Source organism: Neopsephotus bourkii, unplaced genomic scaffold (genome assembly GCF_033783945.1).
Source record: "Neopsephotus bourkii isolate Nb327-2 ecotype Australia unplaced genomic scaffold, CSIRO-AGI_Nbou_v1 NB_1792, whole genome shotgun sequence".
Classification (NCBI taxonomy): Eukaryota; Metazoa; Chordata; class Aves; order Psittaciformes; family Psittacidae; genus Neopsephotus; species Neopsephotus bourkii.
Window position 1 is genome coordinate 227,222 of NW_026902266.1, and position 27,894 is coordinate 255,115.

Consider the following 27,894-nt stretch of genomic DNA (forward strand, 5'->3'; position numbering starts at 1 on the left):
TGCACCCAAATGTGCAGTGGGAGCTGGCCTTTCTCATTATGTGTCCACTCTTTGTTATCTTTGAATGGCCACTGCAATTAGCAGAGACTGGAAGAGAGCAAATACCACTCTTCTCTTCAAAAAGGAAGATCCAAGGAACTACAGGCCTGTCATTCACACCTCAGTCCCTAGGAAGCTGATGGAAAAAATCCTCCTGGGATGCATTTTCAAATACATGAAAGACAAGAAGGTGATCTGGAGTAGTCAGCATGGATTTACAAAGGAGAAATTACGCTTGATCAACCTCTCTGCCTTATACAATGAGGTGATTAGCTTGGTGGACGAGCTGAGAATGGTGATGTTGTTTACTTTAGTAGAGCCTTTGATACTGTCTCCCATAACATCATCACAGACAAGCTGACAAAGTATGTGTTAGATAAGTGGACATGGAAAAGGATTAAAGACTGGCTGACCTATCAGGCCAGGAGGTTTGTGATCAGTGGAACTAATTCCTGTTGAAACTAGTGTTTGAAACTAGGCAGCAAACTAGTGGTGTATCCCAGGACACAGTACTGAAGCCAGTACTGTTCAACAACTTTATGCTGTCCCAGACAATGGGACAGAGTGCATCTTTAGCAAGTTTGCTGATAAAACAAACTGGGAGGAGTGGCTGATACACAAAGAGGGACTTCAACAGGCTGAGATAACAGGAACATCGTGAAGTTCAAAACGAGGAAGTGCAAATTCCTGCATCTGGGGAGCAACAACCGCAGGCACCAGGACGTGCTGGGGGCCAATTGGCTAGAAAGTAGCTTTGCAGAAAAAGACCTTGGGGTCCTGGAGGCCACCAAGTTAAACATGAGCCAGAAAAAAAAAATAAAAAGCCCAACAGTATCATTGGCACAAATTAAAATGTATGCAATTCCACCTAAACATGAGGAAAAACTCTTTCACCGTGAGAGTGACCGAACATTGACACACTTTGCCTGGTTATTCAGTCACCATCCTTAGAGAAATTCAAAAACCTACTGGAAGCTGGCCTGGGCAGCTTGCTTTAGGTAACCCTGCTTGAGCAGAGGGTTGGACTAGGTGATCTCAGATTTTCAACCTAAATGATTCTGAGATTCTGTGATTCTATTTTTTTTTTTTTTTGCAATTCTGTTCTTACCCTTGTTGCTCAATTCTGAACTCCTTCATAGCATCTTCAAAGAACACGCACTCTGAATAAGCTGCTTTTAGTGAAGCAACACACTCATATATACTACTTTCATGTGAATTACCTGTGAGAAACTATGCATCATGTTTCCATGTGATCTATATGCAAACTTACCTCATGAAGTACATACTTGTTATGGACAGAACACTACAATGCTTTTAAAATGCTAATTAGCAATTCCCTGAACCACTTCAATTACAGAATATATTTATAAAACCTTCCCTTCCTTATAAAAGGAACATCAAAAACAATATAATGTCATCTGCCTCCTGTTCTAACAGCCTTCAAACAGAGTTTTGTTTACATGAACCTTCATTTTCCAAAACCATGGTTCAGGAGCACATCATAAGGTCATGTTATTGAATTTCTCTTAACTGACTTTATTTTCCCCTTTTCAGCTTAAAGAGTTAGTTAAATAGGGAAAAGACAAAATAAATTTAAAATGGTAACTTTATATTAATTATTTTTGCTACCTTCATGAAATATCTAGAATAAAACATTGCCTGTATCCCATTTTTCAATCAGAAGTCTTCTAGCTCTAGCAACTGTGATTAAGTGCTTGTGGTAAGTGATAATATACCCAAACAAATTAAAACCTAAGGTTTTTCACATGGATGCTTCAACCTGCTATGTAAAACTAGAAATTTAAACAGATGTGTAGAACTAGGACTATATAACTTCTATATTTGTTGAATCTGACTATTCTTGTTCATGTGCAAGTTAGCTATATTTACACAGCAAACAAAGAGGAACACAGGAAACATGTGGAAACCCAGTTTCAACTGACAGTTAAAAGCTATAAGAAGTAGAGCAGCCCTCAGAGCACATTTATGAAAACTGTTCCTCCAGCCACCTGCAAGTGAAGCACTGAAATAAAAATAATCATTTTGTGCTTTTCATTCCCTTCAAAGCCTTTGGGGACTAAAATACAAGGATTGATGATCTTAGACCAATTAAGGATAATACTTACTCACATATTTATGCACATTATTAACGGTCCTTTATAGACTGAAGTACTTATATTTAAAGACTATAAAAAGGATCTACCACTGGTAGCCATTAGCAGTTGCCATGTTTTCAAACAGCAATGCATAATTTTTTACAACCTCACAAAATTGCCAGAATGATCATTTTCAATTCTTTCTAACAGAAGGTGAATTGCTGCCACAAAATTGTCATTGGCAGCAAAAACAAGCAAACAACATTCTCGATCTAATCATCAGCAGGGATAGATGAAACTACAATTACATCCAGAATATGTTACAAAAAAACATTTGGGTGTGTATTTTAATAGCAAATTAAAGAAAATTATTTGAGAAATAATCTGAAGAATTGTATTCACCAAACTTCCAGCAGTTAAGACACCTTCAACTGACAGGAGGGAGATTTAGATTAGCCACTAGGAAAAAATCCCTCACTATGAGGGTGGTGAGGCACTGAAACAGGTTCCCCAGAGAAGTTGTGGATACACCATCCCTGATGGTGCTCAAGGCCAGGTTGAACAGGGCCTTGAGCTACCTAGTCTAATGGGAGGTGTTGCTAACTCCGGGGAGTTGCAAGTACATGTTCTTTAAGCTCCCTTCCAACCTGAACTATTTATGATTCCAAGATTATAACTTTTACAGCTTTAAAACCAAAATCTATTACCTCATCCTTCTTTTTCCTTCTCCCTTCTCTTCCCTACATCTCCAGAATTTCATCCGGTATTACACACTGACTTTATGGATCATCAGCAAGACTGTTAGGTTTACATCCATGATGTACATTCTACTGGTTACAGATCCTTTAGCACATTTTACCACAAAAACAAAAACCAAAAAGAACCCCCCCCAAAAAAAACAACCAAACAACAACAACAAAATCTCTTATCTCTAATCTGCCATGCTCCACTTGTTTTGTAATACTCTACTCTTATTCTCTATCCTAGCCAAGGCCACACTTCGCACCCAGCCCACTGGAGTTCCCTTTTCTTGATTGTCCACCCTCTCTTGTTCTTCATGCTTCACTACTAATACCCCTCGCTTAAAAGATCACAGTGTCTCTGCATGCTCATCCAACTTCATCCACCTCTTGTCTCCCACTCACACCAACTTCTGTTTAGTTATTTCCTCCTGGCTCCCAGTTTTGGGATGCAACTGAGGCTTTGGATGCAAGCAGGGTTGGTCTTGCTCATTTTTCATTTCTACCTCCTGGCAGCACACTTTCATGTCCTCCCTCAGCCTAGCTTTGGTTTTCATCAGATCACTAGTGAGCTCTTCAGCTCACTAAACTAGCAAAAGCTAATCGCCTCCTTCCTTAGCAGTTCAGTTTTCAACTAGTTTAGTGATCTGAACCAAAGAAGAGGAGGCATAGTGAGAGAGGAGGCCTCTTCTGGGAGAAGGGAAGACAAGAATGGACCTCTTCCTTTCAGTGCCATAGACTCAGCCATTTTACCTGGCACAAGCCTTATTCACTCAGTTCTAGCATAGAATAGTTAGGGTTGGAAAAGACCTAAAGATCATCTAGCTCCAATCCCCCTGACAAAGGCAGGGACACCTCACACTAAACCATGTCTCCCAAGACTCCATCCAACCTGGCACTCAGCACTGCCAGGAGCATTCACAGCTTCCTTGAGCAACCTGTTCCAGTGCCCCACCACCCTCACAGTAAATAACTTCTTCCTTAAATCTAGCCTGAACTTCCCCTGTTTAAGTTTTAACCCATTACCCCTTGTCCTGTCAATACAGTCCCTGATGAAGAGCCCCTCCCAGCATCCATGTAGGCCCCCTTCAGATACTGGTTATCTCCCATTCGTTCTTTTTTTTTTTTTTTTTCTCTGTAATCCTACTAACTTTGGATTTCTGTGTCTGTTGGCTGTGTTGTTTTTTCAGAACTACTAAATATCAAAAAAGGAGCAATCTTCATTGGCAGAGGAGGCAGGGTAACACCATTCTCTTCATTTGTTCTCTTTCTTGATTTCACCGTCCCCTTGCCAGTTTTTATTCTTTTTCCACAGCAGCACTAAAATACAAAACGAAGTGTGGTGGATGGCCCATCCCAGTCTCATCCTGACTCAAAGCACAGTCACCAGTCATTGTTGTGGAATAATGAGATGTCTTGCATGACTTGCCCTAAGTCACAGAGGCTACATCATAACCAGAGATATTCATTAAATTTCCTGCTCTGAATAAATTCACTTCAGTAACTGCTAAAAATATAACTTATCTTCCTCCTTTTTCAGATAATACTTAGTAAAACAGCATATTGGTGTTATTCTGTACAAAACAGGTCTGAAAATTTTCTTCCTATTTTTCTCTACCACTGTGGACAACTTGAGAGAGAAGCACAGTCAGAAACTAAAAGGTCTCAGGAAATCTTTCCTCAAAACAGATTTCAGATATACTGAGGATCATTTCAAAAGCAAGCTTGACTTCTCCAGGGTTATAAAACCCTAATGTATTTTATGTTAGAGTAGAAAAGGAAGTATGTTTTTGAGGATTTAATAAATGTCTTTTTATGAGAAACTGTGGTGTTTATACTTTTTTTTTTTGCTGTTTGAAGCTGAACATTGTATTTCTCAAAAGTCTTAATTTGTTCTATAGCTTTTACTTACAATTTTGATAATTCAAACAGAACTATTTAATGCAAATATAGGAATGTTAATTCCCAGTCCCACCTACAGAGAAATTTGCTAAATAATTATTGCTGCACAATAAATTCTTCCCAGTTAACTATTAACTTGCTAAGATAAAAGCTGTGAACTGTTCCCAGGGCCAGCAGTTGCACTTCAACAAGATCCAGAGAAGTGTACTTTCAAGTGAATTACTGATAGAACTTTATGCAGTGAAACTAGGAGATTTGTGCCATAAATATCTGTTGCAAAGAAACTGAGCTTGCAGAAAAAGTCAAAGTATAGAAATAAAGGCACTCTGCCTTAGCTAAAAGTTTCAGTTTTGACTGCAGGAATAGTTTCAAATTACCCAGAAAGAGAATGAAGAATCATTATTTCACACAATCAGAAAAGAGATTTAAAATTATGAGGAGAGCTGTCTGATGAGTCCAGTTCATTATTTAAGCTAATAAACTAAAACACGTTAACCCATTCGTGAATTTTTTCAAATACAGTTACACAGGTAATAAAATGCTCCAAATGCTTCACAGAATGAGGCAATGCAACCACAGGTTGCATTGGTACCTGTGCCAGTGCCTCATCACCCTCATAATAAAGAACTTAATTAAGATCTAATTAAGAATTTAATTAAGATTTAAGAAATCATTTCACAATAGCACCCTATTACAGACAAACTTGAACAATAGTCTTGAATTTTGCTTTTCCCACATGGGAGCAATCTGATAAGGATCAAATAAGGACTGCAAATTTGTGTCTGCAAATGTTAACATCACTTATGTTGTCTAAATTTGGAGATAATTTACCCCACTGCACTACAGTCAATTAGTTATTACTTATGTCAGTTTATAGAAGAGTGGTACTCCAAATGCTGTGTGAATAGGTATGACTGCACCCCTGGTGCAGAGAAAAGTGGAATGTTGTATTATCCCAGATCCAGAGACATACCTACAGTGTTGTATATGCCAGCAAAGTAGGAAACTTTTCCTTAAAGTTACAAATTGTCTGACACACCAGTGATAATAATGGCATGCAATCATGCATGAAAATGAAAAAACAAAAAAATTAAAACAACAAACTAACCAACACACAACCCACTCCAGAATAGTATTACATGTTTCAGAATGTTGCAGTGATATTTTCTATCTATATTAATGTTGCCCTTGTTGGTAGGGCAAGAAACAAGAAGGGATTGATGCTGTGCTAACACTGCTCAGCACAAGGTAGAACATTAGTGTGTTATCAACACCGTTCCATCACAAATACAAAACAGAGTATTGTACAAGATGCTATGAAGAAAGTTAACTCTCCCAGGCAAAACCAGTATAAGAGTGTAGTACAATAGGTACAGTTCCACATCCAACAGTCCTAAATGATAAACTAATTAAAAAAATACTAATGCGAAACAGGGAGAAAAAGATCGGGTATCCTACTTTAGTCTTATGAAGGGGTGAAATTTTCTGCCTGGTTTCATGAGCTAACAGCTCACCAAAAGGTACAAGAAGTAATGAGAGGGGTAGGACATCACAGAACAACAGGAACCAGAAAAGGAACTCTCTCTGATTTAGTCTTGAGGTGAACCAAAACAGCTTCTACAAGTAGCAGGCAGAAATGCAAGCCTCATAAACAGTATTCAGCACCCTCTGGCTAAGGTAATGGTTTCACAACCCTACACAACTCCCCCTTTTGTAACCCCCCTTTCCTGTGTCTTCCTCCATGATTTAGTCTGCAGAATCTTGTAATGAATCCTGCACCAGCTCTGGTAGTCAATCATTGGGCCACCTTAGGAGGCAGTTTAGACAACTAAAATGGCAGACTACCCTCTGTCATCCCCCCAACCCCTACAAAAACAAACAAACAAAAAATATTTTTGTGCCTTTTTAGTGAGCTGAATCAGCCAAAGGTAAGGCAAGACACCTAAATGCACTTTGAAGCGAAGCAGGGGTAGGAATGGGAAGATTTATCATGTAAGACACTCAAGTCAAGGTAAGTAGTTGAGAAATACAGCTATCAACAGGTTTTTCCTTGTTTTGGTTTTTTTTTTTTTTTTCAGTTTTCCTTTAATTTGAGACTACAGGAAATTATTCTGTTTTCCAAGAAAAGTGATAAGGCTGCAAATTAGCATCTCTTTCCCTTTTATAGTGAAATCATGTCACTTGGCACTGTCATGCCTCCCTCTAACACATAGTGACCAGTCTAAGCCACATCTAGACCACTGTAGGACTGGATTCTCCAGCCTGTTTCCTAAAGAAAAAAATGAAGGGTATAGATGTTGATGTTCTAGCTAAGAACACAGTTATTCAGTATTCCATACATTTATGCATTTTTATATTAACGGTATATATTTATAAATAAACCCCTGCACTGTACTCAAATAACACTGTATCATGACTCCTGCATTCAATCCTTTTAAAACCCAGCCTTTTATTGTTTCAGAATTTACATCAACCTCTTGTAGCTAAATGGTCAAAGCACAAGTCCCATACTTAAGGCAGTGTAAATTAGCTTGCCCAGACAATGTTCATCAGTTAAGCTAAACAAACTAAAAAGAACATTTTGGATAACAAATCTCATAATAACATTTTGACAGATTAGAACACAGCACAGGAAAAGCAGGAAAATAAGGTTGCAAACTTTTTTCATTTTATATAGAAAAACATTTAAGTAGCTTTGGTCAAGAGGCCATTCAATAACAACTGGACTGAATATAAGCTGACATAAAAATGCATCTGAAAGTAAATCTTATATAGTTGTAACTTCTGTTTAAAAAAAACACCAAACTTTTCACTCAATCCTTAAGTAGTAAAAAGTACTTCCATTGCAAGCATACCATTTATTACTGAAAGCTACTATTAAAAAAATACTCCAATACTTTCATGACTGTTAGTTTAAGAAATGAAATAGGACTGACCTGGACAAAAATTCTGCTGTGTCTGAGTAGTTAATTTTTCTTGTACGGCGCGCTTTTCAAAATGCCCTGCAGTTGCATTCTGATGTAGGCCTCGTTGTCTGGTGGCAAATCCCAATTCTCCAGGTTCAGAAAACTTCAGATAAAACTGTTGCTCCAAATCACCAAGAGAGAGGTTTATAGCCCCATGTCTCCCATGGCCATAGTCAGGGAACATAGATTCGTCCTCGGTGTTCTGTGTTGGTAATGGAAGAATCCGATGATGCAGCTGTGGGCTAGGAAGTCTTGAAGATAACGGAGAAGGAATAGGTGACATTTGTTTGTGTGTATTAGATACCGGATATGAATTACTAAAAACATTACTCACTGATACTAACGAGGGTGAATGCAGCTTTTTCTCTTCCAGTTTAAGATTATTACTTGTCTGAGAAAGATCAGAACTTTCATTTACAGGCAGGTTCAAAAATAAATGCTTGTTGCTTCCCCGGGATACCGTGGTTCTTTTCTCATATATTGAGCCTGGCAGGTTTCTGTCTACTCTTGTAATTTGTTGCAGTCTCCTCCATTCTGTAGCTTCATCTAAACTGTCGCTCCTAATAACTTTCAGAAGAGCTTTATTGACTGCTCCCACAAGGTTGCATGACTCATCAGTAATGTGCACTCTCTCTGCTTTGTACTGCAAACCAGAGCTGCCTTGCTCCTTTTCCTGCAGCACAGCATTTTTAAAGTCTCCAGCAGCTTCATCTACGGAGTATACATGAGTTCTTAATATAAACTCTTTATTTACTGTTGTGAGAACCGGAGGAATGGTTTCTTTATGTCCGTGAAAATCAGGTAAAGACTCTGAAGGGGGTTTGTCAACTTTTTTAATACAAGCTTCTGAATCCTGTACTTCAGCAACAACTGTGATTCCTGGTTTCTCCCTGCATACTGGCTCAGTATACTTGCTACTTTTCAAGTTTTTAGCAGCTACGGATTTAGTTAATGTCTCAAGTTTGTTAGATTGACTGTCCTGAGAAGGCTTTACCAAAGAGACACTCCGTTGCACTTCCGTAACTTCAGGGATGCATTCTCCATTGTCCACTAGTTCAGCTGTGACTGTGTCATTGCTGTCTTTTGAGCTAGAACTTGGTAAGTCAGCATCCAGTTTCACAGCTTTGTTGCTCTCAGGAGGGCACCCCTCTTTTATCCACCTTTCTGGCTGTATACTATTGTCTACTAGTAAATCATCCTTACCTTTTACTGCTACCCAGCTGGAGGCAGAAAAGGAACTGGGAAAACTCTTGGTAGGAAATGTTGCGGGGAGCATTCTCTTATTTTCCAGTTGCTTGTTTTTTGCGTTCAGTAAAGAAAGATGTTGTTCATGTATCTTTTTCCCCCCTTTCCAGTGCCTGAACTCCTCAAAGCTCTCTTTCCTTCTATATTTTCTCATTTTTTTGTGATTCAAATAGTCTCTATTTGTGGAATCCAGAAAGTACTTCTGCTGATGTGTAAAACTGAAGTAATCGTCACCTTTAAGTTTTGGGACTCCAGAAGTATCCTGTTGCTTTCTCTCCTGATGTCCTGTGTTAAGGTCCAGAATACGATGTGATCTCAAAAGACTGGATAACAGTGTTTCCTTTTCAGCAGTTAGTTTGTACAGTTCAATAAGAATGTCTTTTGTGGTACTTTGCTTGAAAAGAATATCTCCAAAGTTCTCATATGGCTTTTCTCTCAGGTCTGTCTGTAACCTCTCTCTTACTTCATAGCTACAGAAACGTTTACTGGTTCTATCCAGAGTTAAACAGCGCCTGTAAGTAAATCCTCTGACTTTGCCTTCTGGAAGATAGAAGCTGATGTAACAAAGCTCCATAATGGGTTTGTGCAATTGAAGGACAGTATGCGTGCCTTCCATTATGCTTGCCAAATTAGTCATTCATTTAAATTACGTGCTAAGTATTTCAAAGCTTGCATGACATAGCATGTGAGGCAGGGAATGGACGGAAGGCATCTGACTAATCTTCAACAATAATATTGTCTGCTGAAAAAAATAAAGAGAAGCCTGTCAAACTTGATTATGGCAAATTTAATATGACAAATAACAAGCCTGCAGAAGCACAGTCTTCTCTCAATGTTTTCTGATACAAATCTCTTACCTTGAAAAATCTGACCCCAAAAGGATGACATTGCTAACACTCATAGTTGGAGTCATAATCCATCTCTCATACATCATTTTTCTGTCTTTAAGATTTTCAGTTCAGAGAACTGTTCCATAAGGCCACAAAACGTTCACTAAACCACACATTTGAAACACAATTTGCTTTCAAATACTATACCCTATTGCCCTTTCTCTGTTAAAAGTTAACTTGCTGTTGAACATTTCGTAAAAGAGAACCATTCAAGCACATATGTTGCCTTTTTTCTCAGTCAGCACAACCAACACCACCATCAAAATGTAATTAGCTCTCACTGCTCTATTTACCAAGGAAACATTAAAAAAATAAAAGGCTGAACATTTTCTTCTAGCAGTTATCTGTGAAACTGCCATGACATCAAAAAAACTTACACAAATTAAAAAATAATTAAAAAGATCAGGTTCTGTTTACTTGGCTAGCATATAGGTACTGTACAAATCTATTTTGATTCAACTAAATAGTGTAATTGTACTACAGGCAAGTTTATTGAGCTCTGTAATTTCCTTTTCTTTCCATCACATTGTATTTTCTTGCTACAGATTAGATCTATTTATATTCATTTGATAGATCATGATAGAAGATGGTTTACTAATTTTGATCACTAAATCGGCTTTTTATCCAGAAAGAACTCTATTGCCACAAGCAAAGAAGTCTGCAGTCACAAGGAAACACCTAACCATCAGGGAAAGACAAAGCTCAGCAGCAAATCTAGCAGCATGCAAAGCTGAACAGCGCTGACTCCAGGGCTTCTCTTTGTTGAAAAATGCAGGAATTTCAGTTTTCAGCTTCAAAACATAAATACAGGGTAACTTTCTGTCATTTCAAAATAGTAAAACTCAGCCTCAGGCAACAATAGGTAGAAGGAAGATGTCATGTTACCATGTCACATATTTCAGGTGTTTGGTTTTTTTTTTTACATATATTAGCATATTATCAGTTTTTATTATGCAGGGAGATAGATGTGATAAATTGTTGGCATAATTTCATAAGTAATTAGAAAATCCTAACTCTAAGAAACAAGCAACTTTTATGCAAAACCTATCCTCCCAGCAAGTAGTCATTTATTAGAGTGATTTTGATCTAAGTTTTGTTAAAGCATTGCATTTGTTTATAATGTTCTTTAAATAATTTCAAACTTTCCTTTTACTTTGAGTAGTATCACTTTTCATGCAAGCAAAACACTTAATTTGCACACATAATCCTTGAAGTCAGAGGAGTGATCCTAAGGAGAGAGACTAACGGCACGACCCATTAGGGTCAGATAAGCTTCTTAATGCCATTCACCAGCAGTCAATAGCTATGTGGCATGATTCAGAATCCCATCCAGGTATCGGAAGGTGTAGGAAAGATGCAAAACCTTTAGTCAATGCTTCTGTTGAAGACTGGCTTGCTGTTTCATAGGTCTACAATAGTTTCTGAGAATATTATGCCATACTGTTTCTTGTATTCTTGTTTTAATTCATTGTCTGAGTTTGGAGTTCAAAATATACTGCCTAAAAGAGCAGCCTCATTTTAGTCTTCCCTGTCTCCAGCTGTGCAGGCCTGTTGCTTTTCTAGTGTAGAACTGAGTGATCATGCAGCCACAGCATGTCACTGGCAGATGCAACTAAGCAGTTCTGCATACAGAAATAATAACTATCAAAGAAGATTTTTTCATCACAGGAGCAGTCTTGAGCCTGCTCACGCCTTACCCAAGCAATACAGAATACCCTTTACAATAGCAGTTTGTCAGTACATCACCTTAGCCAAAGCACCAAACTGCCCCTCAAGTAATCTGTTGTGGTGAGCTGCATCAAACATGAGCTAGTTAACATGTGGGTATTTCCATAAATGAATATTCAGCAGTGCCAGCTAATGCATGCTGAGTCAGTTTTTAATTTTAGGAGAAGTTTATTGAGAAGCAGAATTTCAAGAGAGTTACTAGGCAAGGAAATGGATGGCACAGTTGGTTCACTGGCAACATACAGCTGTTAAACTAGAAAGAAGTATAAGCAACTGGGAAAAACCTAGCTAAATTGAGTATGAGGGTGGGTATCCCAAGGAAACCAAATCTATGCTTAGTGTTGACTTAAGGAAGATGATGCATCACATCAAAAGTATTTGTCAATACATTGATTTAGAAAATAATAAAAGGAAAGGACCAATAGGAAGAAAGGGAATTGGTTGTGGGTTTACTTAATTAAATGGAGTAAGGTTGTATTATGTGTATTTCACAGTTTTATCTAGGAAAAAAATTAGTTAAATTAGTCTGCATTATTTTATGTGTTCCTTTGTTTCACCTCAAATAACATTGTATTTTCTCACTGAAATATGATTAAGTGACTAGAAGGAAATAGCCTCATGGAAAATATAGACCCAGTAGCTGTAGAACCAGACATTATGATCAAATTTAATATCCTCAAATGACTCTGTGGTATCATCGGGTGAAACTCAGCTCTGTACAATTCTGAATTGTACATTTTTTATTCTTTTTTTTTTTTTTTTGGACAAAACAATAAATGCGTAAAGGAGAGAACCAGCAAGACCTCACCTCTGCCACACAGATTTGCTAGGCTATGTCCTCCCAAAACACAAGCAGTTTCCCTAATCTGATATGAGCTTTAAGTCATTACATCACTGAAGTGAAACCTACGGCTCTCCCTTATATCATATTGCAACTACAAGCAATTTTTCAGTTACAAGCAAATAAATCTATTGAAGAATTATTTTTTTTTTTAATCTTACCAACTTTGACAACATCCTGCCAGGCCAGCTTAGACCTGTTTTACAGGTTACATCCCATTACATCTCTTCTTAGTTACACCAAACTAAACATTGGGTTTGATGCACACATGATGGCACATTAAAATGTACAATCACCTTGAACATAATACCCCCCTTATAATGAAAAAATTTACACATACTTTAAAATTAAATCATATTAAAAGTGAGTTTTAGAGAAAACCAGTAATAATAACAATAGCAGTAATAGAAAGGACATTTTGTTACTATCAGGCCAATAAAATATTCTTTATCAAATTTTTCATCGATTTAAAAGATAATGTGATACCATGTACTGCTGCATTGTTTAGTGGTATTTTGAAGCTTATTTCTGTTAATAGCTGCAAACTTTACCAAGAAAACCTTTTTCTCTCCAGTGCCTTCAGCATTTTTTCAGCCTTTTAATAATCTGCCATAAGAAAACAAAGTGAACTCTTTGCTCTATCAGCAGCAGCATTATAAGAAACTATCAGGAGAGTTATGTTAAGGAAAAGAGACTGGTTAAGGGATTTCAAACTTAATTTCCTCTACTTTTCTATTTACCTTGCAATCTGTTAATAATCCTACTTCTATTTGCAAAACTTATTACAGGGAGTGAATTTTTGTAAGTTAAAGGATTTTTTTTTATTTTTTTTTTAGTTCAACAATGAAAAATGGCTCAGATTTAGTGCTTTCAAAGTCTAGGGACAGCACATCCATCCATTTTGCTGTTCAAAATGTGCTCTTAGGGAGCCAGTTTCTTCTCTCTATTAGGACATACCATTCGATGCTCAGCATGACAGATGGTCTTCCTCCTTTCCCTGATCTTTAAGTAAGCAAGAATTAAACCTCTGTACTTTCCCAGCTCTCCCCAATATCTGATGGTTATTAGGTGGCAATCTGTTCATTAGTATGCTATAGCTAACTTTCTGTGCTGTGTTATGTAGCCAATTTACATACCAAAACAGAAAAAGCATTGTAAAGTCAGTAAAAACATGAACAGAAGGATCCATATCACAAGGTAGAAAAAACTTAAATGAAACTGCAATGATATTTGTTTACTGAGCACAACTTGTTGATAGAGACAAACTGCATCATTTCCTTCTCCTGCTTAAACTCTCTTGTGGCATGTAAAGTTAATTGGTTTTAAGTTTCTGAATGGACTAAATCATATGATGACACCTCACTAGAAACAAATACATTCTCAGAATCCAAACTGCCCTGTGCTTGTTGCTGGTCCTTTACAGACCACTGTCTCATTTGTAATAGTTCTAAATAAGCATATTACCTTTCTAGTGCACAGGAGATGAAAAAAAAAGCAATGGTGATATTTTGGGGTTTAGAAGTAATGCTCACCATTTATTCTTAAAATTTGTATTACATTTGACTAGTCAGGTTGGGAAACAAACATAATATACATATATTACTCACATCACATCATCTCCAAAATTGTTTAAAAAAAGCATACACTGCAAAACTAGAACAATATGCAAATTACTGACTTCACTAATAGTTTAGTTTCTGAAGTGTTAACAATATTTTTTAAACAGTGACCTTCTTCACTATAAAACATCACAACTCCTAAGATTTTCAGTTGTACACTTAGCAAGGAAGTCCCTTTATTCAAATTCTTGCTCCTACGATTTGAGCCAGGTGACCTCCATTACAATTTATGTAAATTAAATGCCAGGCATAAATTACATTTTTCCTTATTAGAACCATGTAGTTCTAGTTCCAACAAGTTCCACCCATCTGCACTAACTTGCTAGTGACACCTTTCTAAAAGCCACATGGTGAGGAGAAGCTATATAAGCCTTTCAATGAAGGAACAGGGACTTATAAAAAAATTGCTATTGCAAAAGCAGAAAAAATTAAAAAGGATGCCTTAAAGGGTAGTAAATATCACAGAATCATTTAGGTTAGAAAAGACCTTTAGTATCATTGAGTCCAACCGTAAACCTGACACTGCCAAATACATCACTAAACCATCATAAGGGTATCTTTAGAACGCTATTTTTCAAAGACCTGAGAATGAGATGTATATAATGTCAATAATATTCTTGAAACTGGTCTTTCCTATTTAGTGGATTTCTTTTGGTTGCTTATAAAACAGCTTAACTCACCATTGTATTCCTTCAATAAAAGTTCTTGTACGCCCTTGTGTTAGTAGCTTCCATTTTACAGTAGAGACATGATCACATAAAAGAAAAAAAGGTTTCCAGTATTACACTTCCTGTAAAAATATTTTGCCTGATACTGTGTTCCAGTCTCTACTTAAAACCAAGTATCTGCTATAAACTTAAAAATAATAAAATATATTCCTTAAAATCCGTATTTCAGTGCTGACTCCTTTCTTACATGATTTTGAATTTTTAAGACAGAATGACAGAAAGTACAAGCGTATCAACCGAACCACACAGCTTGGTGTCATCGGCAAACTTCCTGAGGGCGCACTCAATCCCACTGTCCATGTCAGTGACAAAGATGTTGAACAAGACCGGTCCCAACACCGATCCCTGAGGGACACCACTCGTTACAGGTCTCCAGCCGGACATTGAGCCATTGACCACAACTCTTTGTGTGCGGTCATCGAGCCAGTTCTTTATCCACCGAGTGGTCTATTTATCAAATTGATGTCTCTCCAATTTAGAGACAAGGATGTTGTGTGGGACAGTGTCAAACGCTTTACACAAATCCAGGTAGATGACATCAACTGCTCTACCGCTGTCCATCAGTTCTGTAGCCCCATCATAGAAGGCCACCAAATTGGTCAGGCAGGATTTCCCCTTAGTGAAGCCATGCTGGCTGTCACCAAGCACCTTGTTGATTTTCATGTGACTTATCATGCCTTCCAGGAGAATCTGCTCCAAGATTTTGCCAGGCACAGAGGTGAGACTGACTGGTCTGTAATTCCCTGGGTCATCCATTTTCCCCCTTCTTGAAAATGGGGGTTATATTTCCCTTATTCCAGTTGTTGGGAGCTTCACCTCACAGCCATGATTTTTCAAATATGATGGCCAGCGTCTTAGCAACTCCATTTGCCAGATCCTTCAGGACCCGCGGATGGATTTCATCAGGACCCATGGACTAGTGTACGTTCAGATTTTTAAGATGATCTCAAACCAGTTCCTCTCCTATGGGGGGCCCAAGGTCTTCATTCTCACAGTCCCTGTGTCTGCCTTCCAAGACTTGGGTGGTGCGATCAGAGCCTTTGCTAGAGAAGACCAAGGCAAAGAAGTCATTCAGAAGCTCAGCCTTCTACAAATCCTGTGTAGCTAGTTCACCCGAGAGCTTCCTGAGGGGGCCTACGTTCTCCCTAGTCTGTTGTTTATTTGCTATGTACCTGTAGAATCCCTTCCTGTTATCCTTAATATCCCTAGCCATGTTTAATTCTAACTGGGCCTTAGCTTTCCTAACCTGGTCCCTAGCTTCCCAGACAACATCCCTGTACTCTTCCCAGGCCGCCTGTCCTTGCTTCCGCTTTCTGTAAGACTCTTTTTCATTCCAGTTTTCCTCATCAGCTCCTTATCCATCCAAGGAGGTCTCCTGGCCCTCCTGCTGCACTTCCTTCTAGTTGGGATGCAACACTCCTGAGCTTGTAGCAGGTGATCCTTGAAGACCAACCAAGAGTCTTGGGCCCCCCTGCCCTCTAGGGCTATATCCCATGGAACCTTACTAAGCAGGTTCCTGAAGAGGCCAAAGTCTGCTCTCTTGAAGTCTAGGGCAGTGAGCTTGCTGCACGCTCTTCTCACTGTCCTAAGGATCTCAGATTCCACCATCCTGTGGTCGCTGCATCCAAGTCTGCCCTGGAGCACCACATTTCCAACGAGCCCTTCCCTGTTGGTGAGCACAGGGTCAAGCATGGCACCTCTCCTTGTCAGTTCCTCTATTACTTGAAGAAGGAAGCTGTCTTCCACACAATTGAGGAACCTCCTGGATTGCTTGTGCCAGGCCGTTATTTCATTCCAACAGATGTCAGGGTGGTTGAAGTCACCCATGAGAACGAGGGCCTGTGAGCGTGAGGCTTTTCCTATCTGCCTATAGAGTGCTTCATCCCCAGATTCCTCTTTATCAGGCGGTCTGTAACAGATCCCCACAGTAATGTTTCCCATCGCTGTTTTCCCTTTAACCCTGACCCACAAGCTCTCTGTTAACTGCTCACCAGTCCCCAGATGGAGTTCCATACTCTTCAGCCTATCCCTAACATAAAGGGCAACTCCCCCTCCGTGCCTGCCAGGCCTGTCTTTTCTAAAGAGTCTGTAACCTTCCATTCCAACACTCCAGTCATAGGAGCCATCCCACCATGTTTCTGTGATGCCTATTATACCCCCATAGACATGCACACATCTCTAAATCCTCTTATTTTTTCCCCATGCTACGGGTGTTTGTATAGAGGCATCTGAGCCGAGCTCCAAATGAAGCCGGCTCATTGGCTGGAGCAGCCGGAATATCTCTGCATTGCTCCGAGCATTTATTATAGGTGCTGGCAACTGACTGGGTGTGTTGGGATGGAATGATGTCCCCCTCCCCCAGCACATCTAGTTTAAAGCCTCCTTGACCAGTCTGGCAAGCCTCCTACCAAAACTGTTCTTACTGGACCATCTCCACCAGCCCCCGCTAGACCTGGCCTACAAACTTGGGTCCCATGTTCAAGACACCCAAACCCCTGACTGTGACACCACCCTTTTAACCATTTATTAACCTGGCTATTCCTCCTAGCTTTTTTTAGGTCCTCCCCTGTATCCTGGAGAATAGACGAAAAGAATATCTGAGCTCCAGAGCCCTTAACCACTTCTCCCAGGGCTCTGTAGTCCTTCTTTATGTTCCTCAGGCTACTACTATCTATATCTCTAGCACCCACATGTATCACCAGAAGTGGGTAATAGTCTGTGGGGCTTACTAGATAAAAGTGGTCAATGTGAAGAACTTACTAGATAAAAGTGCTCTATGTGAAGAACCATAGGCAAATGCTTCTGGTTTCTCACAAAGCTGTCTAAGGCCACAAGACAGCCTTGGTAAATCACTTGGTAGCAGCAAATCTACACAACAGGAATGAAAGGAATGGATACAGGGTAACAATGTGACAAAAGAACTCTTTCTGTATGACAACCACCATTACATGGATGAGAATAGATGGAACACATATAAAAGGGATGTATAATCTCCAGATAATAAGCACTTTTAGATTTGCTATTAAATTTTGTCACCTAATTAAAGTTCACAGAATGTTTTGTCTTCCAATTAGACAAAGTATCTCACTGAAAGCTCTTGTAATAACACACAATAAATTTTAACAAAAAAAGAAACTATCACAAGATTATAGAGAGCCATTACCTTGAAATGTGTGACAGTTACAGGCTTTTCAATATCTATATTTTATCTAAAAGGTGATGTATATTTTAAGAATGATGCTGGAAGGAAGATCACAGAACAGAACTCTCTCTTAAAACATTATTTTCTGCTGATGATTACAGTTGAAACAGAACATTACAATTTCACAGAAATATGAAGATGTTCAAAGACTTGAACAGAAGTATGTTTGTGAGTGCATTGTTACAGAAGAGAGCACATGAAAAGGAAGAAAAAAAGAGAACCATGGAGCACATCTAGAAACCTGATATGAAATATTTAAAATATGATAGGTTTATTCCCCTAATTCCTCAAACCCATTTTCTGACATAGCTAAATACAAAATTTAAAAAATAAAAGCTCTGCAGGCTGCTCCTACATTCTAATTGTTCCAAATATTCCCAACTTAAAAGTACTGCGTAATTTCAGTGAATTACATTTTTGCCATTGGCTTTTTCAACAGTAGAAAAATGTTATAGATGGAAAATAATTAAATAAATAAATAGTAATCTGGATGACACTGATGTCTTTTACAGTAAAAAGAGAAATGGGAAAGAAAGAACAGAGCATGCAATATTTGAGCAGTCTCTTTTTAAAAATCCAGATAAGAGTTTTACCATTATACTGGAGGGTGAGCAAGAAATCTAATGCATCATTTCTTTAATAAATAGCCTACAAAAAAGAATAAAATCATTTCCTGCCAGGTCTGGTTTTGAACTTGGAGTATAAAGAAGGAAATAACTGCATTTGGAACTACTAGTGATTAAAGAAAAGCAAATAATTCTTTTAAGGAGCTTAGTTAGGGTATAAGCTGGCTCTTGGAGATTAAAACATGACTAAGCACACTGAGAAGTCCGTCCACTGGAAGCACTGGCAGATGCTAATGGAAGCTCTAATAGAAAGTAATATATTTTTCTTCTATTCAGAGTACTTCTGAATATAACCTGCCATAATTTGGAAATACACAAAATAATTTGTACAAGTGTTTGTTGGAGGTTTGTTTTCTGTTAATATTTTATCTGTGTTAATTGCACCTTTTGCGATTTTAGTTACTGAGAGAAATGAGACCTCTCCCCCTTGAAAAACAGAGACTGTCATGAAAGTCCTCATCCTCCTTTAGCCTACAACAACTTAGTAAAGCAGTATGGTTGCTTTTTTTTTTTTTGCACACAACTACATCAGCAAGTTAAAATAAAAAAAAAAAAAAGGAAAAAGATGACACACATCCTCATCACTACCAAAATTTTCTTGGCAGAGTTCAACCACACCCCAGAACATACTTGCCCAAATCTGTTTGAGAAAGGTGACTAATTTGCAACAAGTTAACAAATTATATTTCCAGCACAGACTCTCTTATTTGACTAAGACGTTGCTAATAAAAGATTCTGCAATATTACAACTATGAAAAGTCTTCAATGCAATAAGTAATAAACCAGCAAACATTAAAAGACCAAGCAATGGCAACGCATATCCCAAAGAAATCACTGTTAACATAGTCTGTTTGAAACAGAATTATTTGAAGAAGTACAGCATTTAAACAAGCAAACAAACAAAACCTCTGCACTTCAGTCAGGTTTTTATAATCTTCTGCTCCTGGGCACTTAGCAGGGAAAGAACTGAGAGAACAGATGAGTCAGTCATCTTGCTTCAGGTTTTTTGGACTGGAACAGAGTTTTTTGACTGCTCTAAGTATCACTACAAACATTGCATTCCAGATAAAGATACATTCAGCATACAGGATTTGATGCAAAATGTCATTCCCAAGTCTCATAGCTTTATAAATGAGTTTTTCTCTAAGTGATGTCAATAGCAATTCTTATGGAATTTAAAGATATTTAATAGGTTTACTAGATTATAACATGATAAAAATTATATTTGTCATTTCTTAGCCCACTCCTCCAGTTTTACTTCCAAAAATAATTGCCTTAGTTTTTTACTAAGATTTTTTAAGGAAAAATATTTCGATGGGGAAGATTTGACAGGGAGAACTGCAGCTGACATAACTAAATGCCACAAAACTGTAACTGAAAAGAGAGTCTTATAATGAAACATGCCTTACCAAATTCAGTATAGATGGTAGTAATCAGCCTTGCTGGTTTTGGTGCTTTTTTTAATTGAGTATCAGGAAACAAGCTTATGTACATGGGAGATGAAACAGGAAGAACCTCCAATTTGCGTGATACTTGAAACACAAGACAGACTTTGATTAAATAAACATTTTTTAAATAAAAGAATTGTCTTCTTAATCTTTGTCCAAAAGCTTTACTTTTGCTTGATCAGACAGCAGTCTCAAGGCAAGAGCTGCATCTTGTTCTGTTTTGTATTGCTCAGCATCTTCAGTTTCACTAAACAAAGACATCATATTTTTATTTAATTATTGCATGTCCATGCTTGTTAGTCCCATGAAGCATTTAGTACATAGCCTTTCAGACCAAAGTTCTTTCGCGAGACTTCAGTTTTAGAGACACATCTGGCATATCCATATAGTCTGAATTTAAATTCAATTCAGTAGTTAAAAAAAGCAAAGGAGAAGAAAACTAAAAGGCTATGTTGTATCTTTGAGCTATTTCATGAGCAAGGAAAGTATATTCAGCTGCAAAAAGTTTGGACCAACTGTGAAAGGAGGTGTAAATGCCAAGGAAGCTTCAGTAGTGAAGACAGAGGAAAAATGAAATTTAAAAGAAGAATAACAGCAATTAGAAAACCCTCTTATAAAAATATTTCATACTTTTAGAAGAATCCTTCCATTAAGTCCAGCAAGCTTTGAATATATCTTTCTGTAGTGAAAGGTCAAAGATGCTGTTCCACATTAAGTTCTTAGGGATCAAGAACAATTATTTGAAATAATGTATTTGACAAGTTAACAAATGTATCTTTAACTATGCATATTGTAAAATATTAAAAAAAAAAAAGGAAATTTGAGAATAAACTCAGAAAGCTTTTAAACTTTTCCCCCTTTACTTTAGTGATCTTCAAATTACCTTAGCCTTAAGGAATATTGGGTTGCTTCAAAAATTATACTTATCATTCATGTTTTGAAAGTCTTGGCTGTACGGGATGAAATAGACTGTAATGACTTGTGATGATCACATTAACACCTCAAAGAAGGAAGTGTTAAAGCAGAGAAATATGGTTTCATTTGTTTTCTTCAGTGCAACATTTAGCTAGCAGCATTTCATAGATAGCTAAATGGTTTTGACATATGACTACAATTAACAAAAAATTATAGACCAAGTTGCTATCTGTCTGAGAGGAGAGATAACAATAAGTTAAAGGCCTGTTAAACAAATATATACATAAGTATTGGGTTTTATATATATATTTAGCCTTTTTTTATCTATCTTATGCAAATTAATTAATATTTAAAGTCTTGAAAATGGTTAATTGCTTACATGTCATTGTGATTTTCTTGGTCTGAGGCCTACCATACTTGGAATTTTCATTAAATTTTGCAAGTGTGTCAGCAGGCAAATGCACTTCTAACAATAATAATGTTTACAAGTATTTATAAAACTCAATTTTTTTCAAGATTAAACAGGTTGCAAAGATCCCCCCACAGGGATCTAACTTTAGCAACAAGATAACCCTCATGGGAAAAAAGCAAGAAGATTAAAACATGAAGTCACAGTATTTCAGTTAATAAGCTTAAAATACAGCAAGATAAAAAGAATGGCTTTGAGAAATGTGTCAAGTTAAATCTTGACGTAATTAATGTATTTAACTAATTTTACTTCAAGATTTCAGTAATACCATTTAAAATAATTTACAAGATTTAACAACTTAAATAGAGGACAGAAGCAATTCAGTATTAAGTATTTACAGGTCTTACATAATTTTCTAAGGGCCCAACTCAACAAAATATATATGGTATTATGAAGATACTAAACCCTCCATTATTACCACATAGAACTGGATTGAAAATCAGGCTGAATGCCCAAAATAATGATCAGAGGTTCAGCCTTCCATGGAAAGGGAAAAAACAGCAGTATCTGCAGGACTAGGAGACAGTTACTTGGGTAAGAATTCATGCAGTACAATTTGTGCGTTCTTTCCCTGTTCTCAGGTGGAAATGCTGAGACTCACTATATATACTGTATCTCTACTCTGGCAACAGTTACAGGGAAGCAAAATCACAAACATTAAACTGGAAAGCCATTATGAAATTGCATAAGGTTGTAAATGATCATGGCAAAAAGCAAAAACCTCCCTCAGCCTCCCTGTTTCTATCAGCTCTAGAGTTTACAAGCTCCATTGTCACAGAGGATGGTTGAACTAAATAGATAATTAGGCATACAATCAGATAAAAATAATCAACAAAAATCACAAGGACTGACTTGTGCTTGGTCATTAAAATATTAACGCAACCTTTCCTCTTACTGTCTCCAAATATGTGCAAATAAACCTGGATGGTGCCAACTAGCAACAATAACAGGGAGACACGGTTATTAATAACAAAAAAATGAGCTTGGGCATAAAGGAATAATGTATAAATATATGAAAAATGCTGAAACAGTAGAAACAATTTATAGCCAATTAAGCTTCAGATTCCATTGATTTATTTCTATTTGATCACTCCGTGACAGACAGTGTCTTGCCTTTTTGGTGCTCTTCATGATACCTAAAACTAATGGAATATACATTCAGATTACATATTTTGAAAAGCTTATGAGATCTAAGCTAGAAGAATTTCTTTCATGCCAAAATAGCTTAACCAAAATTAAAAGGTGACAAATGTTCTCAGATGCCAGGAAGACTGGGTGGAGAAAGGGCTGCAAACTAATTTTTGAAAGCACCAACACAGAGGCACACAGAAATTTTTTCTCATTCAGTTCTTAAATACTGTAAAGAGCAGCATGTGATCCCACCCTAGAGCCTTAACAAAGACCTCTATGATTATTCTTGGTTTCCTTTTCCTACTCTTGACCATCTCTAAAGAGTGTAATTCGTGGTAACTTACAAAACTTGCTTTTGACTTTTGGTTCCACTTTCAAACATTCTATGTGTGCAAGTTAAACCAGGATCAAAGGCGCAGAAAGGATCACCTTGTTAAATGATGCTGTAAAGGTCCAAGATTACATACGTCTTTACATAGACAAATTTAATCAACAGCTGTTCTTTAATAAAGCAGAAAAATTACCTTTTTTTGCTGCCAGAGAAAAAGCAGGTTGTTAAGTCCTTTCCTAGTTAGGGAAAGAAAAACCCCAAAAACACAAAGAGAACCCCCAAAAAACAAAACAAAAAAACCACAAAACCCACAAACCAAAGGAACCAAACCAAAACCCACACACAAATCCCAGCAGTTCTTCATCTCCCAGACAGAACTAGCTCTTCACCACATTTTTATATCCTGACACATATCAACATAAAGCTGACATTCATTACTTTGGTACTTATTTTGAAAAGCATCCGTTTCTCAATTTTCTATTTGATATTTGCTTATAGCAAAAAGAGGTCTTCAGTTTCTAATTGCTAAGCTCTCTCAGAGTGAGATTTTATCCAGTTTGTCATCATTTTACAGTAACAGATTAATTTCTTCTTTGAAAAGAAATAGCAATTTAGTTTTTAAATTAAGTCAACAAGGATTGAATAATGGATCAGTACTTCAGTCTTATCCTAACAAGTTGCAAAATATTAGGGAAACATTCACCTGCTGTTCACTACTTACTACATGATTAAGTCGCTCAGGCCAGTGCAGCTGTATACCTTACACATACATCTATAAAAACCCACAGGGAAACATGCACGTTCATGGCACTTGACTTTTAATGAGATAGGTGGCACTCAAGTCAAAACTAATTTCCCTTGTTAAAAAGGCACTTCACAAGATAGTTTGATTTCGTACCAAACAGCAGCTCTCTACCCTTAGACATTCTGTCTACAGTCCTTCAAATTAAGTTAATGATGTTATGGGTTGACAGTTTTTTTTTTTTTTTTTTTTTTTGTAAGGCAAAAAGCACTTCTTTCTCTCTTCCACTGTCCGTTTAATCTAAAGTGGCTGAACTACTTCTGCTGAAACTTACCAAAACAAGACAATTCACCTGCAAGCACAAGCCAAGCTACCTGAAAGGTGAAGATTCAGAACATCATGTGTGATTTACTTCATAGTAATATACAGATATACTTTTGGAAATAGCCTTAAATGTGTACATAATGGCTTAATGGTAACACTTGCACAAAGCATTTCTACAAATAAAATGATTATTAAGTCATTACAAATAATTCAAAGGATGGATAGAAATAACTAAAATTAGGAACATAATAAAGTATTTGTTTGTAATTTCTTAGCAATTTTTAAGTATTTATTCATTTTCTGTGAGTCTCCAAGAAAGTAAGGACTCATTATGATTTCTGCTACACTCTAGGGAAAACTAGTATCACAAGACAAGACAGTGGGACAGCCAGAATGACTAAGTATATACAGTTCCCAGACCAACTCTCTGTCAGTTATAATGTGATTTAATATTGCGCTGAAGAAAGGAGACAGTGCAAGGCAGCAAGAGAAGGACTTCTCCAGAATGTCATTATGCGTCCTTTTCCTACTTGTAAAAGATATTTGGAAATGTCATTACACAAATGCATTCTAACTCAGGATAACAGTTCAGTAGCCTCATCTGCAGCGGTGGCTCCCATAAGCTTTACAATATAGAGTAACAGATTGTCTGAACGTTGTAAATATTAATCACGTGTTTTCCACTCCTCTGCCCTCCTGAGTGCATGAGGCTATTTGCACTGGCCAAATGCTGCATCCCCCACTTCCCTGTGCCCATCCCATATATTAATCAAGAATTAAAAAAGAGTATACAGATTTAAGAGTAATTTTGGGTCGGGAGAAAGTAATCAGTGACAATAATTAGCAGCGCTGACAGGAAAAGGGGGGAGAAGGGGGCAGGGAAGAAAGCCACGGACTTTCTTAGGACCGCAAAAGAAACTAAGTGATCCCAGTTTTTATGATCCCGCAGAAGGTATTTATAAGTAAACATAGAGCAAGAGGACGAGATGCAAATGAGAACGAACCAGATCCCTTCTTTGCAGTCCTGAGTTAGTGGTTTTATTTTCTAATCCATTCGATTGCGACAGAAGCCACTGCAGGGAACCGAGCAGATGGGCAGAGCGGTAGAGGAGCAAACGAAAGGGCATTACCTTGCGAGAAGCGGAGCCCTGGGTTCAGATGCTCCCGCTGTTGCTTGAGGTGCAGGGGAGGACATGCGATGCTGAGTGGCTGCGCGACTGCAGCCCCCCCCCCCCCCCGAGCTAGCCCTGACCCAGGAGCTCGCCTCCAGCCAGCCCTAGCCCTAGTCCTAGTCCTGGTCCTGGTCCCGGTCGTAGTCTTGGTCCTGGTCCCAGTCGTGGTCCTGGTCCTGGTCCTGGCCGCCAGACTCATTCCCGACGCAGGAGCCCCGGGCTGCGCGCGTGCCTCAGCAGCCCCTGCCGGCGGGGGAGGTGACACGAAAGGATTGACGGAGCAAGTGACCAATGGCGGGACTGCGCGGCCGCCCGGCACTGACGGCAGGCGGAGGGGGCAGCGGAGCCCCCGGCACCGGGGCCGTGGATGGGGGCGTGCGGGGCGATGAGTGGCCTCCGCCGTCCCCTCCGGAACGCTGGCGCGGGGCCGGAGGGGTTCTGTGGCTCTCTGTAAGGGCCGTCGCTGTGCCATTTATTCTTGCCGCTTGACGTGTCAGGAAAGGGTTCTCCAGCGAAGTGCGGGTTTGCGGAGAGCTAAAGCATCGAGGCTCCTGCCTGCGTATTTTTTGTCATAAACTGTTTTTGCGTAACCCACCAAAGCTGTTCGCCGCCTGGCAGAGCATCACTGCCAATCATGGAGCTACCGCTTACCACAGAAATCGCAATCGCCCTTAAGTAAATCAGACATAACTCTGAACTGCAGCATTAGAGGACAAGGAATCCTGCTACCCGTTACTTCTAACGCTGCTTAAAGAGGTAAATCACAACACAAGCTCATTTCCTAAAGGACCTTACAAAATACTTGGCTATTTAAAGGGACAGGATTCTAGGTGGAGCAAGAAAATGACATAATTTAGTGGTTTAAACTTTTTTTTTTTTTTTTTTTTTTTTACAAGTAACCTTCCATTCCTGCTGCTCATCACTGAAAGTATTCCATTCTGGAAGACATCGTAAAGGAAACAAAAGGTCTTTGGAACAACTTTCCCAGACCTTACCCACCTTTTACTTAGGTGAAAATGATAGAGACAATTCAGACGTAACAGAGTTACAGTAAAAATACTCCTAGTAACAGACAAATGGGAGAAAGACATGGTCTTGTGATTCCCATGGATGTTTAAGACCCTTCTTGATACTGAAACAGTGCAATGAAATACCCTTTCTCACCATAACTTACATACTCCTGAAACTGTCATATTTGGTTCTGCTGAGCTTCATTAATATGTGGTAGGCTTATTAAATTCTTTATTAGCTCACTGCAGATTTTTCATAAACAAATGTGATCTTACTTAACAGAAATCATCCATCTCTCTTTGAAACACTGGGCATTGTCAGATTCCTATCCCTTTAGGCCACTCACAACATCGTTTCATGATCAGCTGATAGCCTGTATGTAAATACTGGCACATACACTACATATTGAGACGTCTGCAGACTATGGAATGGCAAAACAAAAAAGGCTGGAAGTAAGATTTTCTCTTCTGATGCTTAGTATTGTCAAAGAAAGATTAACAATTACTCTGTTAGTAACTGCCCTTTTTGTGAGCATATGGTGTATATGGAGACAGAGTTCACAAAAAGCAACCAACATGAAATGATCATGTCAGGCTGCAATGTAGGGCACACTGAGAGCAAAACCTAATCTCCAAGAGGTTTCCACTTCATCTGCACTCATCTGCATAATCAGCTTTTCATCTTGTCATAGGATAAATGCAACCTGCCTTCTGCTTCATTTACCCTATATAGAACACTAGTATAGATTTGTATGAAGCAAGCTGTAAGAGCTTATGTAGAAATGGATTTAGAAAGGAGCTTGAAATCATTCAATTTTTAAAGAAACATTAAAAGCTGGAAGTCATCTATTTCCTAAATTGACATACTAATTAGAGCTATTGACTACATCGAGTATGCAAACTGATCCTCCTTTAGATGAAACAATCCTTACTTTCAGCTCCAATTTAATGTCTTAATCCATGCCTTCGGGTGGTAAGCAATGATAACTGTTGCTTGAAGTTCTCAGGAGCTTTTATCAACTGTTAAATTCTAGTATAATAATCCAAGCTGTTGCATGGAACCGGTATGATTATTATTTATTTTAGTCTCTGTTCAGCTGAATGTGGAAGGCTCATACAAGTGAAGACCTTCATGGAACAAAGAAATGAGTAACAGCCTCCAATTCAGGCTGCTTCTGTATTTGGAAAAGTATCACCAGAAATCATAGCTAATCATCAGATGAAACACTTTAGCAAAAATGTTCTCAGATGCAGTGTCTGAATTGAAGAGCTACTGACTGACTTTGATGTCTGGAAATCTGAGTCTAAAATAACTTCTAAGGGCTAAATATGAGAATACAGGCTGGCCAACTGAATATTTATGATTCTTTGGAATATTCAAAAGATGAATATTTTTTTGCACTATTGTTAGAAAAAATGTCCATAGAGACGTACAGGTAAAGTCCTAGAAGTACATGAGGAAAACACAAAGTATATGATGCAAAAATGGGACTAGGAAAGGTACAGCAGCTTGCTGCCAAAGCAGTTACCAGTCTGTTTGAACGTGAAGAACTAAAAAGCAAAAAGCTATCCTGTATAAACCACCTCAATTTTCCTTTCTTTTCATGACTGCTGCAATTTCTCATCCCTGAACAGGTGTTTCCATCTTTAAATATGTTTATTTTCTTGTCTTAACATTGCACATCAAAGCTGACACTTCAGTGTAACAGGGATATAAGATTTCATTTTCT

General features: G+C 38.1%; 1 protein-coding gene across 5 annotated transcripts in view; it reads right to left on the reverse strand.

Annotated features, from left to right (window-relative positions):
• Positions 1-25,286, reverse strand: part of FMN1 (formin 1) — a 188,425-nt gene extending 163,139 nt beyond the window's left edge. For 2 of the 5 annotated variants that reach the window (XM_061342550.1, XM_061342545.1), the window contains exons 1-3: positions 25,113-25,286; positions 20,701-20,788; positions 7,714-9,730 (exon numbers count right to left, since the gene is read on the reverse strand). In XM_061342550.1, coding sequence (XP_061198534.1) covers positions 7,714-9,625 — 1,912 coding nt within the window. In that variant the 5' untranslated portion in view covers positions 9,626-9,730; positions 20,701-20,788; positions 25,113-25,286. The remainder of the gene's footprint in view (positions 1-7,713; positions 9,731-20,700; positions 20,789-25,112) is intronic. The other 3 variants (XM_061342547.1, XM_061342549.1, XM_061342548.1) reach the window with 3 other exon arrangements.
• Positions 25,287-27,894: the final 2,608 nt, after the last annotated feature.